The 21899-nt window shown below is 35.6% G+C and overlaps 1 protein-coding gene across 1 annotated transcript in view; it reads left to right on the top strand.

Annotated features, from left to right (window-relative positions):
* Positions 1–327: 327 nt before the first annotated feature.
* Positions 328–21899, top strand: part of LOC134790794 (long-chain fatty acid transport protein 4-like) — a 32727-nt gene continuing 11155 nt past the window's right edge. The window contains exons 1-2 of the mRNA XM_063761734.1: positions 328–474; positions 16914–17065. Of these exons, the coding sequence (XP_063617804.1) occupies positions 17006–17065 (60 nt within the window). The 5' untranslated portion in view covers positions 328–474; positions 16914–17005. The remainder of the gene's footprint in view (positions 475–16913; positions 17066–21899) is intronic.

Genomic DNA, 21899 nt, shown 5'->3' with positions numbered 1-21899 from the left:
ATGCCTTTCATTATGTAGCAGTCACATAAACTACTATTAATGTGTGCTAGATAGATCATATTTTTTTCAGTGCATCTTTACCCTGGAGGGTAGGTGAACATTTTTTAATGTGCATAACCCTAATATTATATCATCCAGGGAAAAAGTGGCTAGTTTAGTTTCATGGTATTTGTTTTTATGTAACGATGCGCTACGCACAGGTTTGATCTACGCTACTGTAAACAATCTGTACAACAGTATATCACGGGCATTATCAGACAATCAGCACCCCACCGGGTCCGCGTTTCCGCCGCGCTTCACAAGCACGCGGGCCGCTCCAAACGCCGGGTGCGTACACCGTACATTCCGTACAACGCGCGATCAACCGTGCCGTTCCGACGGATGTTACGAGACTGTGGACTTTGATTGCCCTTTGAAAATTTATATCAATTTCAAAACGTGATTTGGAAGATTTTTCACATATTGGAAAAATTGGTAAGTTTATGAGTTTGGATAATCTTGATGTTTTTTGGTATTATTAAGGTTTTACGCATATTATTTAGATTAAATTTAGGATGGTGTTACATCTTTGATTGAGTTGAAAATGATACCAAACATGACTTCAAACCTTACCTTGAGCAGTATTAACCTCAGGAATTCAGTTTCCGGGAAGAAGTTTATTTCCCCCCACACCCCATTTCACAACTTTAAAGGATGTTGATTGAGGATGATTATTGAGATCTTATGTCCTGTCTCGGGTCACAAAATATAAATTTGTATACCAAATTTCAATTAAATCGGTTCAGCGGTTTAAGCGTGAAAAGGAGTTAAAAAAAGGTATTTGTTTAAAGTTTATATGTTTTTTTATCGGAATGGGATGTAGTGATATCATAAATGAATTTAGCACCCCTGATTTATACGAAAACGATACCAAACACGGCCTAGTAGCTTCACTGATGTAGACTAAATCAAGATAAAATTGAGAGCCCCAAATAAACTTTCAAGAGAGGATATCCCGAAAACTATTCAAGGTATCGAAAAACTTGACTAAATTAAGCTTGTAGCAAATTTAATCAGCTTTCGGTTTGTCTAAGTAGTCATGTCGCTAAGACGCAAAGTTTCCAATATATAAGTGAAAAACCGAAAAATGGGACCTTCTTATCCCCCTCTTCTCCCCCGGCACAGCTAGGGGCTACGGCCGGGGACTTTTGATATGTTCACCTCCTATAGTTCGTTCTTTTTAGCATTAGAAATAAGGTAAACAATCTTGATGTGTCTTTTAATTGAAAAACACATTTTAAAAATAAGTTATGGCAAATATGTAACAATTATGAATCTAATACAATCATTTATATTCTTCTGCTTTCATAAGTAATAGTTACGGAGTCAATAATTGTGTTCCTAGCATTTCCCTCTATTCTATACCTTATTGCTTGGCCTATACGGTATATTTATCTGCATTTGTTAATTTATTTTGACTGTTATTAAGAAAAATTAGGTTTAAATTGGAAGGTTTTTTATGCCCATATAGATACGGAATGATACGGATGAATAAATACACTTAACATGCCATACGATGTTAAGGTGTAAATTCATCAAAGCAAGCTTTAATTCACAAAAAGTTATGTGCAGTCAAACTAATGGTTTTCATGGTGAGAGGAGTCGAACTGAGCCGTCTCGACATCATATTTTATGTCAGTGTGTTGCTTAAGCAAGGTTACCCAATAATGAATTGCATCAACATTAGCTTGGGGCTCTTTATTTGCCGAGAGTAACTGCCGTATTCGAACTTCAAGATTGACAAGAGACGACACGTACTAGATCCATTCTAGATACGTTATAGTTTAGATATCAACTAGTTCTCTTTTGCAGCGCAATTCGGGCAACCAATGTCACTTTTACGTTAGATAGAGTAAGATATCTATTAGATGTGAATTGGATCTCTAAGTCATATCCTGTGGAAATCGTTCAAGATTATATCCAGAATCGCGCAAATGTCAAATTTGACAGGTTAGATCTTAAACATATCGTTAATTCGTTATCGTACATGAATCTAGTATTAAACTGGATTGGGCATGAGTGGTGGGGATAACTGACAGAACGGGATAGTCTTATCTTACGTATCTTTCAGTAGGAGTAGCAGATAAAGCGCTATTATTGTTTGTCCTTATCACAGTCTCACATATTTTTTGTTCCCCACCATTTTTTTAGTATGGATAATGGTGGGCAACAAATAAATTTGACCAATCACAGTGTCGCATTTGCGTATGTTTTGTCCCTCACGGAGGCACGCGTATACCACTTCTATACGATCCTACCTTCTATGTTATCGTATCTTGGTAATGTCTAAAAGATATCTAATAGATGTCTATTTCAAAATCCGAATCGGGCCCTAAGCCTCTAAATAGTGGATAAGAGATATTGTGTATGTAAGTACTTAAAACATCCAAGCCACTTATAGCGTATCGAATACCACTAAAAATACATTGTTAGTTGTTGGTTATTGTTAGTTTTACCTAAGTAGGTAGTTTTAGTAAGTAGTAGTAAGTACTTAAGTATTGAGTTTTTACAAATAAAGACTCACTTAGAAAGTAAGTACCTACCTACCTAGCTGTGTGCAAGCTGTCTGAAGTGCTCCATAGGATTATATAAGTGCGATCATCTTAGTTCGTCATAAAGTCGGGTAGAAGGGTCATTGTCATTAGGTACTATTTTGCATTGGCAGGTAAGATAAATACAATCATCAGACAATTAAGCATAAAGCTCGTTTTCCTAGGATAGCGGTGCCGCGTGCCGTCAAGCCGTCATTAAATTTTGTGTATGTAGGTATACAGGGTGACCTTAGCCATTGGACAAACCCTGAAATCCCACGTAGGGTTACTTCTCAGAAATGCTCTAACGGTAATATTTTTTTAATTAGAACAAAAGATAAAAAAATAAATTATCAAACGAAAAAGTTATTTCCAATAATCGACAACAAAACGAAAGATACTGTATTAATCATTGGCAGTGCTTTTGACAATTTGTTTGAAAATGTGCGGCAATGATGACATTTGTCAAAAGTCAGAATCTTATTAATGTCATAAATAATTAAGATAATAAAAACGGTCGAAGAAGGTTTCATATTATTTATTACCTCAGGAGCTACACATACAGGTTGCTCCAAAGTAAAAAAATCGTAATTTGTTAATTTCTTCGTAACCGCTACACCGATTGTTATGATACTTTGTATACTGGTTCTAAATACCCTAATGCATATGTACATTTCGGCTTTGTCCACTGGCTAGGGACAACCTGTATACTCGTATAGCGGCCGTCTCCACACAAAATACTACGTACTCCATCCATATATGTATTTTGTATGGAAACGGCCGCTATAAAAATGGGAATCTTTCTTTTCAGGCAACTATTTTTCATTTCTTAATTTTTTTCGTTGCAAATGTTGTAATGGTCGAAAATACAATGACACATGCCGCATAAATCACCTCATAGCCGTACAAAAATATATGTTTCAATGAATACGTAGATAAGTAAAGTACCTATTAACTGTACGGTTACCATCAGTTTGTCACTGACATAAACGCCGTCGAGAACGTAATTTACTTTCTATACATCTCGCTCGCACTCGCATATTAGTGCAAACGGGATGTATAGAAAGTAAATTACGTTCTCGACGGCGTTTATGTCAGTGACAAACTGATGGTAACCGTACTGTATGCCGAGAATCAATCACGGATGAGAGATGATTGATGAGAATGAATTAATGACAATAGGTATTATGCACTTTAATAGTACTCGTACCACGTAGGTACATGTATGTAAAATAACAATCTCATACACTTCCAATATCTTCGCAAATCTATGTCCGCATTAAATTTATCGATTCAATTCATCATAGCAATCTTATCATTAACTTATAATCCTTAAAAATACAACAACAACTATGGTCCAAATTCAAGTTCCAGTAAAATATGAATAAGTATTTTTCAAATTATGTGATTAGGTACACATCATAAAGTCACGTTAAGAATCTACATTAAAAACTAGAACAATAACAACCTCATAGTTGGTTTAAAATAAAAAAATACTCAACCACATTAAGAAGGCTTCGATTCCATACCTATTTTTAGCAATCAGTTACCTTCTTAACTCAAGTGCTATAATATAATTAAATGAAAAAGCACGCGTGTCTAATATCTAGGCAGCCTAAAGGGTCCTAATCCTTTAAAGCGGTTCAATAACTTCCACGTTACGGGCAAGTGTGTTGAAAATATTATAGGTAATTATAGAAAACATTAGTTTCATTCACGTGATCATTGGGTAGGTACTCTAGGTACCGAATATCAAAAATTGATTCATTGTGTAAATCGTGTAAAGTTGAAGAGAATTTCGTGCTTCGAATTTGACAGCTAAACGAGATGGCGCTGTATGGCTCCGTAAATACTGGTTGTGATGGGGTTTCTTTGTCCACCATGTTGACATTTGAACAAAATCGCTTCAGTAATTCTGTTTTTAGCTTAAAACCTGTCGAAGAGGGTCAAGTGGGAAAATATATAATGTCTGTTACCACCAATGCAATTGGCGTGGACGGAATCAGTAGAGATATGGTGCTTCTTACTCTTCCTCGTACTTTGTCAGTATTAACAGCCATAATTAATCACTCTATTTTGACTGGTGAAGTGCCATCATTGTGGAAATCTGCCATAGTTACACCTCTGCCAAAGGTGGATAACCCTACTGAGCTCAAAGATCTTCGGCCTATAAGTATTTTACCTTTTCTTTCGAAAATATTAGAAAAAGCTGTTTATGAGCAGTTATATAAGTATGTAGAAACCAATAATATCCTACCTCAATTACAGTCAGGATTTCGTAGGGGTATGGGGACTGTAACTGCCCTTATTGACGTTCTTGACAATATTATTTATGGCCTAGACTCAGGCAAGGGTACTTGCTTAGTGTTGTTGGATTTTTCTCGTGCGTTCGACTGCATAAATATTGACTTGCTTCTATCTAAGTTAATTTATTACGGTGTAGATTTAGGGTCACTCTCGTGGTTTAGAAGTTACCTTGCTGGGCGTATGCAGTCAGTTAAAATTGCTAAAAACGATGGCACTTTGTTGGTGTCTGACTCTAGACCCCTAAATCGCGGAGTCCCACAAGGCTCCATTCTCGGGCCCTTACTGTTTATTATATATAGCGCTGACATCGTTAACATTATTGAGCATTGTCAATATCACTTGTATGCGGATGATGTTCAGATGTACTACACGGCCCGTCCTTGTGACTTTCCTGACTCAATTAATAAAATTAATGAAGACCTCGAAAGTATCTCCGCTTGGGCTGAACAAAACAGTCTGTTGCTAAACCCTATTAAGTCAAAGTTTATGATTTTGGGTAGTAAAACTCAAATTTCTCGAATCTTAGATGGTAGCCCTCAACTAAATATTAGAGGCTCATTAATAGAGCGAGTAGAGGAGGCCAGAAACCTGGGTATAATAATAGACAACCAGTTAAGGTTTGAAAAGCACATAGCGGAGCTAGCCAAATCATGTTTCTTTAGATTGAAAGTATTGTATCAAGTAAGAAACCTTCTAGATGAAAAAGTTCGCTTGACATTATGCGAATCGCTCGTATTGTCTAAGTTGAACTACGGCGATCTGGTGTACGGGCCTCGTCTGCAACAAAAGACTCGTCGACTAATACAACGAGTTCAAAACGCGTGTTATCGATATTGCTACAAAGTTCCTCCAAGGAGCCATATCACACCGTTTTTGAACAAATCTTCGACTCTGAATATGGCATCACGTAGACATTTACATCTTGCTTGTCTTCTCTTTGGCGTTATAAATTGCAAGTCACCCGAATATCTATTCTCTAAAATAAATATTTCTTCTTTTCACAACCGACACGCCACAAGATCTACTCGACGTTGCATTTTAGAAGTACACCCTCATAGGACGATTGCCTTTACCGGTTGTTTCCGTTATCTCGCGACCAAATGCTGGAATGATATCCCTCCGCCTTTAAGACAACTTAAATCCAAAAAAACATTTAAAACCCACTTTAAAAAACTTCTCCTTGAAAAACAAACCGCTGGGATTCCATTCGGCTATTTGGTTGCAGATTTTAGGATATAACATGGTGAGGCTGGTGTCACACAACTGGGAGACGTCACACAGTACACACGGGTCAATTTTACCTACTATCTAAGTATTTCATCAAAAAATTATCACACGACATGCACATATCACACTTACACTGTACGATTGTTTTCGACGTACGTAAATACTTCTACATAAATATAATATTTGTTGTGACCTGGGTTCCGGCAGAAAATCAGTGCTTTGCTCGAAAGAACGAAGCATATCACTGAGCCGTGACCCTTTTGTCCTGCTGCAACGCACACAGTTTGTACCTACCTACTTTTATAAAATTTTACTTTTGTACCTACTCATTTCTATGTTATTTTCTTTGTAACTCAATTTTCTTTGTTAGTGTAATAATTATTGTTTTTTTTTTCTGTTATGATATGTTTAAATTTATATTGTGTGTCATTGCAGCTGTCAAATAAATGATTTATCTATCTATCTATCTATCTATCTAAATTATAAGGTACTGTGCGGGTGCAGTGCAGCACAGTAGTAGTAGAGCCATTTATTCCAATAAATATTACATTTAGTTTACATAATATGCTAATGTTATTTTATATAGATAGATTTAGTATTAATAATATTTTCATTTAGATTATTGTTCCATGCATTAATATAATAGTTTAATTTTATAAGTAATTTAATAATTCTATTCTATTCCTTAATTATTTATTGAGATGTCCATTTGTGGACATAGGCCTCCTCCATCGTGTGCCATGTATTTCTGTCCGTGGCAATTCTCGTCCGGTACCCAGCCACGGCCTCGACGTCGTCCCGCCAGCGGCGCCGCGGGCGGCCCCGTGATCTCTTGCCGTCGCGCGGGTACCAATGTAGCATTTGTTCGCTCCAGCGACCGTCTTTTGTTTGTGCTGTGTGCCCGGCCCGTTTCCATTTCAGTCGGCAAATCAGCAGCACAGTAGGTACTGTCAAACTAGCGGGGACACTTTTTTTTCTACCTCTCTATAACAAGAAATAACTCTGCTGATAGGTGCTAGGTAGATACCTCTAGCTATCACTTTGATATTGTTTTAAACGAAAACATAATGAACAATCTAAGGCTGATAACATTGCTCTATATAGGTAGGTTATTTGTCTAAAATGTCTAAATAATCGTGTTGCATCTCTTTTCTTTAAGTACTGTAAAAACCGGATAAGTACGAGTCGGACTCGCCCACCGAGGGTTCGTACTTTTTAGTGTTTGTTGTTATAGCGGCAACAGAAATACATCATCTGTGAAAATTTCAACTAGACGGACGGACAGTAGAGTCTTAGTACGGAACCCTAAAAAGGAGATACAGAACCATATTTCGTCGGGTGACAAGCAAAAGTCACTAACTAACACCATTGAAATTATTGGACAATAAACCGTGTTACAAGGGTAATAAAGTGCATTGTTACTTTAATTTTTTGATAGTACCTACTTAGTGACTTTTTCTTGTTACTCGACGATTTGTAAAACTCGGCAACGTGAGTCTGCGCCATAACGTTATATACCAAAAATGTCATCTGAATAATTAAGTACACAGCCAGCATCCGAATCTATTATTCACGAAATATACTTAAAATAATAATTTTGCATACAATATTTAATATCTGCATAGTTGAGGATCTTAACCAACCGGCATCACGGAACGATTTTTAATTTTTAATATTTCATGTTGATGTAATATGTGGACTAAAACAGCGGTGGATTAATTGCCCTGATCACTCTTCTAGCACTCCACTAGAATTAAAAAAAAATATCAGTCAGCGATTAATGAACAATGAGCTACAATATATTTTTCTCAAAAATGGACGGCAAAGTCGACTTTGCCGTTTAAAAAATAAGTCGCGAAGCGCGTAGTTTATGGTCAGTCATAAATTAAAAAGTTAAAAACATTGCAGTCTCGATTTTGGGACCGCAATGTAGCATACAAATTCCATTATTTGTCGAGTTCCAAACTTTTTAAAAGTTGAAATGGCCATATCAAATGAAGGCACAGGCCCATTAAACAGCCAAACAGATGATTAGTACCGCGACTATTTAGCTGTCTCAAATAGGTTGACGTATTTTCGGCAGAAAAATACACTTCTATTTTTTTATAAAAAAAATAAAAAGGCGGCAAAGCTAATTTTTTCAATTGTTTCTACTTTTTCCTGTGAAAATATATACGTAAGAACGTTGCTTTTGTAAAATATATCTATGATATTTATATTTCTTGCACCATTTTTGAGAAAAGCACTATATATGACTCGGCTGGAAGGCTACTCCTGGCTTCGGATTCAATTAAACGGACTCCCAAGGTCGTCCGTTTAAAACGAATCCTCAGCCTGCAAGTAGCTACTTCCGAGCCTCGACAATAATGTACTATAACCGTCTTCCAAAAAACATGTTGGGCGCAATTCACAGAACTGCTGTAGTAGGTACTTACTTAATAATTTACTTACGAGTACATTTATCCTTCTTTGCTTAAAAATCCCATGAACGCTATTAAGTATTGTTTTCAAACATAGGATGAGTATACAAATACAGGGTCACATTTATTTTATATTTACTTATATAGGTACGCATAAATGTCTCTGATCGTAACTAGGTGTACCTAGATAAAGCGTCTATAAAAGTCGGCATACTTATTGCTTTATAACTGCTATCCTCATTTGAATAAAAAAATTCCATCTTGTTCGAATACTGGAATCAATTAGTGGGTATATACCTACTACCTTTTTCCTTGAATGGCAGAATGTGTAACACGAAAGTCCCCAAACCGAAAACATGTTACTGACAGAGCCAAAGAATGGTGAATGAATTCTTCGAATGGAAGTAAACAAGTTTTTTTTAATTGTCTTGGGCTCGGTACCTCTATAGGCAGTAGAGGGATATGACTGTATAGGGGGATGGTAGCCTGGGGAAAACCCAGGACCCTTAAGCTTCCGCATCACACAGATGTCACAGATCGAATATGTGCGGACTAGGGGTACGGCCAGATGGGCAAGAAGTTGGAGACGCCGAAAGCATTATTATTACCTAAACAGTAATCACCTAATCTTCTATAGGTATGCATTGGTAAACGTCAGCTAACTTAATGATACCTTTATGTACTGGAGTAAAAACAGCTGCATGTAAATACATACATTATCCGCATTTCGGTTCGTAGTGTTACAAAAACTTTGTAAAACCGTGCGGAAAAATGCATTAGACACGATATCGTAAAACAGCTGATGAAAGGCTCTACGTTCTACGGTTCTACGAACGGCATTCCCAATGGTATGTGGAGCGTACTTTATAATCTTCTAAATCCAAACCAAGCGTAGCCAGTATCTCAACAGTGAGTCTAATTTACAAAACATTGTCTCGGCTCGGCTGTAAACTTTTTTAAGTGTGGTCATAACATGACACTGCGATCCGAAACAACTGTACGTAATAAAATATTAATTTATAATGTACGAAACTCTCGAGCGCTGCGCTCAGTAGAGTAACAGCAACAGCCAAGTTTTACTACTGACCTCGAGAACGGCTTCTCCGGGTAATGACTTGTATTACCTACCTCAAATTATCATGCACCCACTTCGCAAATTGCGGTGTAGTGCGTGCACCGCGACGGACGTAACTTCAGTTTACTTACAGTTTACGAAACACGACACGTAGGTAGTAGGTACCTATTTCCATCGCTGATTGTTGACTGAAGTTGTTTAGGTTTGATATTAAATTTGATAGATTTTGCCAAGTTTTATCTTAATATAACTAACTAAGTAGTTTTTCTTTAATAATAATACAATTGCTCGTAGTCATAACTATTGTAAAATAGGTACCTAAGTATCTAAGAAGAAAAATGTGCTTTGGTCTTTAATGGATTTCAGAAATATTATAGTCTCGACTTCGAGAATGTCAATGTTTTCGTAATTTATGTATTTTCGTAATTATAAAAATCTGCGCAAAAAAACATGATTTTTAATTTTTTGTCTAATTGACCTTAGACTTTGCCAACTAGTTGATGTAATAATGATACCGCTTACTCGAACCGGAATATGTATACCTACGAAAAGACCGACTCTTATAATTTATGATTAATGTCTTAAACAGATCGCTTTTTTTGCTAAACCAACATACCTAACAATTTGTCAAGTGTGTATGTATTAAGTACATACTTTACTGGGGACTTGAACTATCTGATCTTTTGTGTTAAATTTAGAAGTCAAGTTACAAATTACCATTATGTAGATGTTTACAATATCTATTATTTACCGACAATTTATAATAGAAACAAAATAATGAAATAATAGGTATTTTTTGTGGTATTTTTGGACCACTTTTAATATTTTTAGTGTCCCGTGCAAAACTTAGTTCACGGAACACTTATGGGATCACTTCGGTCTTGTAAATCAGTTAAATGCGTTTTTTTTATTTGGACGTATGATATGACAATAGAGTTGGAAATCGTACCAAATGTTAATGAAAAGACATCATCGTCCGTTTACCAACTTATTATATTTTAAATGTATATATGCCTATAGACAATAACTTTATGTTTTTAAAGGCACAAAGGCGCTAACCGTTAACGGGATGCCTTTAACCTTAGGGTTGAGTTGCATACTAATTGCCTATCATGCCAAATGTGACTAACACTTTTACAATGTCCAGCAATGGGCATGCCAAGGGTCAACAATAGTCATCAATTCATCAGCCGGAACTCCCACTTCAACAAAATATAATAAGTACATAGGTATTTATACCTACTTGCAGTGTGTATGACAAAAGCGCAATGTGTAAAACGAAAATTAATGAATTGGATAAAGAGTGATATTTTTGTGGAACGGCGACGTTTTGCGAAAACTAACCCCCTTATTCATGAACACGCTACAAGCCTCAATTGGCTAATAATCGTTTGTCTTTATCTGTCATTTTGACTTATGTATTTGTAAGAAAGGGATAAAACATAATTTAACTAAATCAGGCCCGTAAAGTTTTATAAATAAGGGGGTACCTAACAAGTTATGTGAGTAACAAGTCTTGCTGCTCGCCAGGGTCCACTAGACGTTGATTGCGAGCCCTCATATACATATTACTGATATTACATAATTATATTACGAGTATATCATAGAATCCAAAATATCATATCATGACAAGTTATATGCAAAACTTAATGTGAATGTTTCAGTATATTTACCTACCTAATACTTGCGGACAAAGCGGACAATGAATGCCAGGCCAGTGAATGACTAGACATTCATGTCGGACGTGTGTCGGACGGATTGAAAGCCACTGAGAAAGTTGGAAGATTATTATTAACACGTTGGTAGAGTTCGAGTAGCATCAGAGAAAGTCAAAGTTTCTAAGATCTTTGTTACGTGATCATATCGCCATCATGGTAGAATTAAATAATGAATATAGCGACTACATTCAGTTAGGTACGTCGAATAAATGTTTAGTTGGAATATAAAAATTACATATAGATCTATTGTGGCTAGGTAAAATTAATAACACCTCATTCCTCATTTATGTTTATGCATATATGCAAATGCATATACATAAGACCAAATAAAATAAAGCGGATAGCGGATTGCCACAGACAATTGATATATTATTTATTATAATGAATGGTGAAGTCATCAACTCGAACTTTATTATTAAAATATGCATGGAAAAAATTGTCTGTTTTAATAGCCTGAAAGCCCGGTACTAACAGCTGTACAAAGATACGCGAAGGTAGGCACACAACACAACCCAAAATAACTTAGCGTGCTAATAATGATATTAATGATACAGTGTTGGCCTTTAGTAAATAACTCAATATTTGATTACCCGAACGTTAACTTGTTCTTCAAATTAAGGTAAACGCCCTGCGTCCAAACAACAAGCTAATTTACACTTACAAGGAAGGTGCAAAAATTCCAAAGTATAGGTACAGTCAACAGCAAAAATATCCACACTTAAATTACTAATATCTGGGAGTTCGAGCTTTGCTCAGAAAACATATAAAACCTCAAAAAATACGCGTTTTCCCTGAGATAAGACATAACTAGATCGATGTTTCACCCCCGAAAAACCCCATAGGGGCTATTCATAAATTACGTCATTTCAAATTAGGGGGGGGGGGGGGGGGTCTGGACATCGGATGACGGTAGCATGAAGTAGGAGGAAATGGGGTCATTTGAAGCATGATTTTTGGATGATTATAGGGGGGGGGGGTCAAAAATTGCCAAAAATCGATGACGTAATTTATGGACAGCCCCATACTCAAATTTCATCGAAATCGTAACACGAAATACCTACACATACAAGAATCGCTCCTTTAAAGGAATAAGATTACCGCACTCTTAAGGGGCCCACTGATTAACAGTCCGCCGGACGATATCGGCCTGTCAGTTGTTCGGAGCTGTCAAAATTTTGTTCTAACTGACAGATCGATATCGTCCGGCGGCCTGTTAGTCAGTGGTCGGCTTTAGATAAGGTTATGTTATGACCATGGTCTAATAAAACATGGTCTTCTATTCCCAGAGTGACACGGGCCTACGTCACAATAACATTGCCACTTTATTTCAACATAACATGTTACATGGGTACATTATATCTATGGTTAATAAGTTAAAATATTTCTTTATTATTTTATAATTTTCATTTATATGTATTTTATCTTAAATTTTACAATAACACGTCATTTTTAATTATTCGTTAGCAATATCTTCCGATTCACGAAAGAAATTTCAGACGTTCGGGTAATTCTGTTTACATTACTGGCAACACGCTAGCGGATAGCGCTGTCACATTTGACAATTCGGATCTAGATAACTTCATGCCCTGACCGTCATCCTTGTCGAACGCGTGTTAATTGTTATTTCCTTCTCGCTCAGTGTCAGCAGTCGCAGTGTTTTCCAAACTTTTTACGTCGTAAGCTTGGTAATTAATGTGTAACTGTGAATTAGTTTTTCAAACGTTTGTCTTGTATAGATAAATAAAGTTTAATTTAATACATTCGATTTGTTTTATTTTACTATGTTTCTACATGAATAACTTAAAATTAATGCCGTTAAAATAATTTTCACCGTTGGTTAAAATTCTCCCACATTTTAAAGTTTGAGAACCTGTAAACAGCATGATGACGTAGGCCCGTGTCAGTTAGGTCATACGCGAATCTCGGAATAGAGTACCAGGCGGAGTATATTATTATACCATGTGTTATGACATAACACATGACAGAGTAATGACACGGCACAGGCAAGTCGATATTGACTGCATAGCGTAGATCTTGGCAGCTGACTGTACAAATACAATGTTATAACTACCCGAAAATTTACAAATTGTTTGTTTACTTTTATTTAAATACATAAAGTTACAGAGTATAGTTGCGACAGCCTTTTAATCATCTTGAGGTTAATTAAATAATGTGTCTGTTTGCGACAAGTGTGGAAGCAACAGTTGCCTCTGTACACAACACATTGTTAATCAACATGATAGAGTAACTACCTAAATTTACAAATCGTGTTAAATTAATTATGTACACTTCGCACAGTACGTTAATTGAGTAGGTACTTAGGTATTGTAAACATTACAACATGTTTCAATCATACATAATAGCATTAATAGCCAAACAAGATGCAACTTACGCAAGTAGGTATACCCACTCGTACCTACTTAATAGTACTGAGTTAGTACCTACTATTAACTATTCTAGAGTACGCGTACAAGGGGCTATTCATAAATTACGTCATTTCAAATTAGGGGGGGGGGGTCTGGACATCGGATGACGGTAGCATGAAGTAGGAGGAAATGTGGTCATTTGAAGCATGATTTTTGGATGATTATAGGGGGGGGGGGGGGGTCCAAAATCGTCAAAAATCGATGACGTAATTTATGGACAGCCCCCAAGTAAGTAGACTACGAGTGCATTCTAGGCTCTAGCCAAGAATACTAAGAATAAAGAATTTATGTTAAGTTCATAATTATCCTTGAAAATGTAAAGTATATTTTTTTTTTAGTCTCATATTTTTATTTCATGATACACTGCAAATATTTGATTTATTAGTTAGTACCTGTTTTTGCATAAATTTGCTATTTGGTATTGCTTTTATGTCGCGAAAGAAACGGAACAAACATTTAAAACGAAACGACATCCGGAGCAAGCCAAATATTGTTTTTTCTTAGAGTTTGTCTTAACGAAATAATATATGTAGGTATAAATAATTTTCAAACAAAATATGCTGTGATAGTAAGCAGTAAACGACTGGCATAAAACGAGTAAGGAATTGAGTGAATTATCAAATAAATTGTCAATTGAGGGTAGGCAAAAAATCCTATATATGTTTTACCTGGTTTATTTTTTTAAGAAACAACTAATCCACAAATCGAAAAGTTGATAACTACAAAAATCGGCTAACACACATGGGGTATACTCTGATAGCCTTTGATGCAAGAAATCTAATTTCTTTCTTTGAACATCAAGGTTTGGACCATTCTGTATAGTAGTGTATAGTGTTTGTCACTTAACTGGAATGGATAATTTTTTTAAATTATTTATTTCTTAAATTAACACTAACAAATTATAACGGTTTACGAATGAAAAAACTACTTAGGTAGGTACTTAACCCTTCAAGTGGCGGCCCACCACTCACTGGTCGATGCAAAAACCAGTAAACTGTCGGCCAACAGTGAGTGGTTAATGAGGTGTTGCCGTATTTAGAGGTGAAATTGAACGCATTTACGTATAGTTACGCTCTTCTAGCGCCCAAAATTAGGTAGCGAGCTAGACAAGAATAGCATACCGTAAGAAACACAAATACACTTGGTATAAAATTTATTGGTGAGGACCATTCATTCGGGAACGACCGCCTAGTCCGAGTTTAGTCTTGAGTTTTAAGAGGTTGTTTTGTAAAATAAATTGTATGTTAGGTCCCTTTTAATGATATAATCTTAAAAATAAGTCTTAATTTGATAATTAAATAGCAATCACCTCCAATCATCAATTTGTTTTATGGTGGTGTTCATTTTTAACAAGGAAACTGGAAAACTGTCACTCTTCCGGAGTTTGATTAGGTCTGGCCAAATGTATAATATTATAATAATTTAATTGTTATATTCAAATAGCGTATTTAGCGCATTCACTGCCAGGGGGCGTGGCCTAGGAACAAACTTGTATGACGGTGAACGCACATGTGCGTTGGGGGCAGTGAATGTGTTAACGCTGATTATAACGATATTTGATTTATATACTTTCAAATATAGAAAAGGTTAAATTGACAATTTTGTGAAATTCTTTTAATTTGCGCTGACCACCCATCGGGGCCCCGCCACGTGACTGCTTTTGCGTAAATCCGGGGCGCCACTTGACTACTTTTCGCGTTTTCGCTGGCGCCACTTGAAGGGTTGACAACCAATTGAAAACGAATTTAGTAAATACGAGTACCTTGTACTTTGCTTACGATCTAGTTAAGTTACTCTTGCTCTAGATCGACACGCACTTGCGTAATTTTAAAAGGCACGAATCTTGTTAGGCTCCCTGAAAAAGAAAATAAAGTTAACGGGCTCAATGACTTTAGCACCGTGCACCGTTCTTATAACAATGTAGGTAAGTTTTAAATATGTCTCGATTGTCGCCAAACGTTCTTGCAGCGTGGAATAGGGGCGCGTAAAAGAACACCTATGAGTGGCAGAGAAAACCAAATTTTGAGTTTAATTATATACATTATTAGTACATATACTTAACAATTATTACCGGACCCGTATTACATACAAGACCTTGTGTTTGGGTTGTACTTCATATACTTACCTAATCACGGTATTATTTGGTGGGATAAAAAATCCGGTTATGTAGATAGTTGTAGTTAACCTGTAACAGTGAGCTACAGGAAAATCATTTGAAAATTATGATGTATTAGCTACTATATTCCGCTAAAGCCGAACACAGATTTACAAGTATGAGAAAGTCGCAATTTGTTTTGCTAGCGCTTGTCGGTGAAATGTTATGGTGGATAGGTTGTCGACCCGCGGTCCTTTCACTGGTGCCTCTAATGTTATTAGTAAGTACATCATCGTCATCGCGGTCCCGCTTGATATTATGTGACCTTCGAATGCAGGTTACCTACTAAATAAATTCCGTATAATACAGTAAATAAAACCAGCTTCATACGATCACGTTAAATACGATTTCTCGCGGAACACGTCATTGTACAACTTGTTTTCATTCATACCTACACGGTTAATTATGCTTTTCCGCTTAAAATGCGCTCTTGGCGTAGTCCCTTCAGAATCTTAACTTATAGTTCTTATGCTGGTTTTACTGCATATATAGAATGTAGTGAAAAGCTAACTTAGCAATTTTCAAGATTTCAAATTGCATTAGATAAATACAGAAGTAGGCAATCTAAGAGGGAAACAGGTAAATCCCAGTAACAACAGCGAGAAAATGACATGTAGAGTTCAGAGATATTTGTAGAGCTTTAATATTATAGACGCTAGACTCGCTACAGTATCGAAGAGGTCAATACTCGATTAGAGGATAAACAAGATTTTATGCACGTGTAGATAGGTAAAATACCTATTGAAACTAGCTATTTTTTGTGTGACATATCGAACACTTAATTGTTCTGTAAGTTAGTCACCTAAATATATGTTATGATTAGAGAGAGAGATTGCTCGTTAGACTGAGATTGTATGGCGAGTACCGGGAATTCTCGGTTTCGAGATTGATTTTGTATAGAAAACCAGTACCGGGAGCGCACCCTATTTTATAAGTAAATATACTTAGGCACCAATTATGTAGAATTGTTAAAATAGTACGTACTTTATTGACCAATTTAATCCTTTTGTTTCAGAACTTGCCGGAATTCAATCATTGCGTTTTTCCAATGCGGTATATTTAGAAGTATCATATCCTGTAAAGTGCGAAGAGCCGTGACTCGCAACCATGTCGCAGGCGATTGTCGACGACAATATGAACAAGACAAATGGAATCCATCTGAAAGAGGTAAGTGCAAGAGGTGCCCAAGACCCTAGCACGAAAAATGAAAATAGTTTTTAGGAGATACTTACCTACTCATGGACATATTTAGAGGAACGCAAAAAAAAAGGTTTAATTAATTACTGGCAAGCACGTAAAGTAATTTCATAATTAGTAATTACCTACACCTTTTTTTTCGTTCATCTAAACTTGTCCATGAGTTGTATTACACGGTGATAGAATCACAGTTTAGGATAGGTAATCACAAATAACGATATCTGATGAATGATGATACCTACCACTCAGTTCGATGCGATATAATCTCTTATTAAACAATGTGGGTAATAGCAGGTAATACTTACATACTTGGATACCTAGATAACATGTTTGATCTAAACACACCGAAATGATAATGTACAAAAGTGTCCTCGAAACCAAAACATAACCAATAAGGTTTTTTTTGCAGTACCTATTAAAAAAGTCTATAATAAGTAGGTAGAGGATATTTCAAATAAATATATTTACGTTAATTTAACAACAGATAGATAGATGGTCCTCCATTAACCTATAGTTTATGTAATAACTTTATAATTTGCAAATTAAGTCCATTTAGTTAGGGCTGATACTAGGGTTGTCAACCGTACTATATTATATAGTATTGTACTATATTTTGGCTCTCTGTACTATATACTTTTGGAAAAATATATATTACGCTACAATACTATATTTCCGATTAAACGTATATTACACTCATGATTAGTATTTTATCTAAAAGTACTATATTTTTTTGAAATGTACTAGGTTTTTGATGCCTTATTCTGGACAATACTATATTCCACCAAAAAAAAGTTGGCAACCCTAGCTGATACAGACGGACTGTAACCCAACTGCAATTTGTATGGGAACTGCACTTAGTTTAGATGAGCTAGAAATTAATTTTTTGACGTTGTTGGAATGGAAATCAAGTCTTCAAATAAGATAAATAATGGTATATTTTTCCTGTCACGCCTTGTATACACAATTTATGTAGGTAATATAAAATACCCATCGCGGTTTAGCTACTTACCTACATAATTTTGGAATCTACCTTTGTGCGTCAGAAAGGTGTAAAAATACATGCATAATTTAACAAGAAATATTGTAGTTATTCGCGCTTATATTTATCGTGCCGTCCACACAACACGATTTTACAGGGGACTAAAAGTATGAAGTGTGTATTGTATGCATAGCTGGGTATTAACTCGTTAATCGTTAATTAACGAAGTTAAGTTTTCGAGTAACGGATTAACTTTTAAGTTAACTTTAACAACCTGTAACGGACTTCTTAACTTCCGTTAACTTTTCTTAAGTCCGTTAATCGTTAATACCTAAGTACCTACTCACACCAAGGCCGCGCGCTGCCTCGAATATAACACTAGTATACCATCGAGTTAGGGTTGCCAGATCGAAAGGCGCTATTATCGGGAAACAATATAAATTTTTCGGGATTTTGGGGCTTAAGTCGGGAAAAAAAATACATTCAAATTAAAGTACCTAATTGTGTTAAAAACAAGATATTTTACATTATTGGCACTACATCATTCGGAACTTGAAATTATTGTTTTATAACGTGAAGCTGTTTTTCGGGACAGTTTTCACTTTGTCGGGAATCGGGAACACATGCTAAAAATCGGGAGAATCCCGCCAAATCCCGACCATCTGGCAACCCTACATCGAGTGCTGCTGTGGAACGCCTGTTTTCGGCGGGAAAATATATTTTTTCTCCAAAACGGGCGTCGCTATCAGACGACAATTTTAATATGCTCATGTTCATGAAGGGGCACATGCACCTTATGGCAGATGCTAGCGAATGATATATTTATTGGCTATGCTATTATTCATTAGTAATGACCCAACTAGCAAAATCACGCTAACAACAGTCTCTAGACTACAATTTTGTCGCTCTTATATTGATTTTATATCATCGTATAAGCCCGGGTTTGGGCACAAAGCATAAGCGTATTTATTTTAATATCGTTCTAATATCAGTCTAATTGAATGTTGTTTGCATTCACAGTAATCTTTTTCAAAACTATATTAAGCTGCTTTAGGCTAATATCGCTTTTACGTACGAGTAAGTATCTTGTAAGCCTACATAGGCTTATATTGGTCGAACGTAAGTATCTTGTAAGCCTACATAGGCTTATACTGGTCGAACGTTAGAATCTTGTAAGCCTAAATAAGCTTATTTTGGTTTGAAACATTCTATTTGTGAGGTATAAATATACGGGTGAAATTAACTGCAACGTGACAAAAACATATTAGTGTAAGTGTTTATCAAACTTTTTATGAATTATGTTTAAATATAATAACGTGCTGTTTATCATCGTCTGTTTATGTTTCAGGGTAAGTATTCACATGGGAAAATATTATTTATTGTAAAGTAGACCCTGTTTTACACTTCAAACTTCATGCGCCTACTCAAATATGGTATTTGAATATTTTTATAATTATTTTATTTCTTTATTTTGTATTGATAGTCAGCCATTGATGTAGGTGTATTTTTCAAGCGCACTATTAGAGTATTTTAAGCATTCTGAATACAAATGATGTGGCCATGTTGAATAAATTACGGTTCCTTGCTTTACTTATACTAACAATAGTGTTCCTAAAAACGATTTAAGATCAAACCATCTTATATTGATCTTCTCTTTTGTGATATAAGTGTCTTGATCTTATATCACTCTAATATCTTACTAAAGTGCTGCTGTTGATCTTATTATAGCTTTAGTAAGATCAGAAAAGTACGTACTTACAGTGTTCTTATGCTATGTTGATATTAGTCTTACATTCTTACAATAGCATTTAGAAATCTAATATAAAATCAAATGAACTAAGAGAATGAGGATATAAGACCAGGTACTCTCAAGTTCAATGAGACTTCGTAAATGTTTTTGTAAGAGAAAGAGGCTTATAATAGTATTATGCTATGTTGATATTAGTCTTACATTCTTATAATAGCATTTAGAAAGTCTAATATAAGATCAAATGAACTAAGAGAATGTGGATATAAGACCAGGTACTCTCAAGTTCAATGAGACTTCGTAAATGCTGTTGTAAGAGCAAGAGGCTTATAATAGTATTATGCTATGTTGATATTAGTCTTACATTCTTATAATAGCATTTATAAAGTCTAATATAAGATCAAATGAACTTAGAGAATGTGGATATAAGACCACGTACTCTCAAGTTCAATGAGACTTCGTAAATGTTGTTGTAAGAGCAAGAGGCTTATAATAGTATTATGCTATGTTGATATTAGCCTTACATTCTTATAATAGCATTTAGAAAGTCTAATATAAGATCAAATGAACTTAGAGAATGTGGATATAAGACCAAGTACTCTCAAGTTCAATGAGACTTAGTAAATGTTATTGTAAGAGCGAGAGGCTCATAATAGTATTATGTCATGTTGATATTAGTCTTACATTCTTATAATAGCATTTAGAAAGTCTATTATAAGATCAAATGAACTTAGAGAATGTGGATATAAGACCAGGTACTCTCAAGTTCAATGAGACTTAGTAAATGTTATTGTAAGAGCGAGAGGTGTTTCGTATGCATGGAACAAGGATTCAGTACTTTATATTAAATAAAAGATTATTTACTATAATCAATAATTGTATTCAATGACGCCATGTTCGCGAGTGCCCTCTTGCCACAGATAATCCTATTTATGACACATATGTCACATCCCCCCCTTATGCTAATTGATACTATACTAATTACAAAAGCTCTCGAGCCACTAGAAGTTATTTTAACTTAAATCAAATTCGCCCAAGTAGGCAGGTTTCCTCACCAACCTTCCCTTCCTTGTAACTACTGGCAAATCTAATGGCTCTGGGTTGGGTGCAGGTACATTTGGCACCGGTTGAAGAGGAACATGTGCACGAGACTCCGGTGCAGGCGGCACCATTGCATCTTGTCTTCCCTGACTACCCCTCTCATGCAGTGCCTGGCTTACATCTGATGAGTCCAGCATATTATACTGATTTGTAACAATAAACTTATTTCTACTATGCCTAATATGTTTTTCATTGCGCCTAACTAAATTGCCCCTATCATTTTTAACAATGAATGATCTAGGTCCACTGGCTTTATCCACTATTTTACCAGAATACCAACACTTACTTCTATTAACATCTTGAACAATTACATCTTCCCCTCTTTGAAATGGTTTCTTAGCTTTTGAAGTTTTATTATAATTGTCCCTAGATTTTTCATTATTAATTAACATTTGATCTTTGACATTTACACATAACTTAGGTTTTAACACTTCTTTGGAACAGGGCAAATTTGTTCTTAATAATCTGCTCATTAACAACTCTGATGGGCTGTAATCCAAATTTGCTACTGGAGTGGTTCTATAATGTAACAGTGCTAAATCAAAATTAGAACCACTTTCATTACACTTTTTCATCAGATTTTTAACAATCCCCACAGCTTTCTCTGCTAGCCCATTTGATTGCGCATAATGTGGACTGGACTTGACTAATTCTATGCCATGCTTCTTTGCAAATTGTATGAATTCAAAACTACCAAATGGCATATTGTCACTGACTATTTGCCTAGGGATTCCTAGAGTACTAAATATCTTAATTAACTCATCTATAATATTAGTGGTTGATTTGTTTTTCAGTTTTGCAACCTCAATCCATTTTGAAAAGTAATCTACAACCACTAAAAAATCTTTACCCGCATAGTACCCTATGTCCATACCTACTTTACTAAAAGGAAGATCAGGAATCTCATGTGATATAATTGGCTGTTTGCAGTTTGACATCCTGTACTTTTCACATACTTTACATGCTAACACATAATC

Source organism: Cydia splendana, chromosome 5, assembly GCF_910591565.1.
Source record: "Cydia splendana chromosome 5, ilCydSple1.2, whole genome shotgun sequence".
In the NCBI taxonomy this organism is placed as follows: domain Eukaryota; kingdom Metazoa; phylum Arthropoda; class Insecta; order Lepidoptera; family Tortricidae; genus Cydia; species Cydia splendana.
The sequence above is the reverse complement of the archived record's forward strand: the minus strand, read 5'-3'. Positions and strand labels throughout refer to the sequence as shown.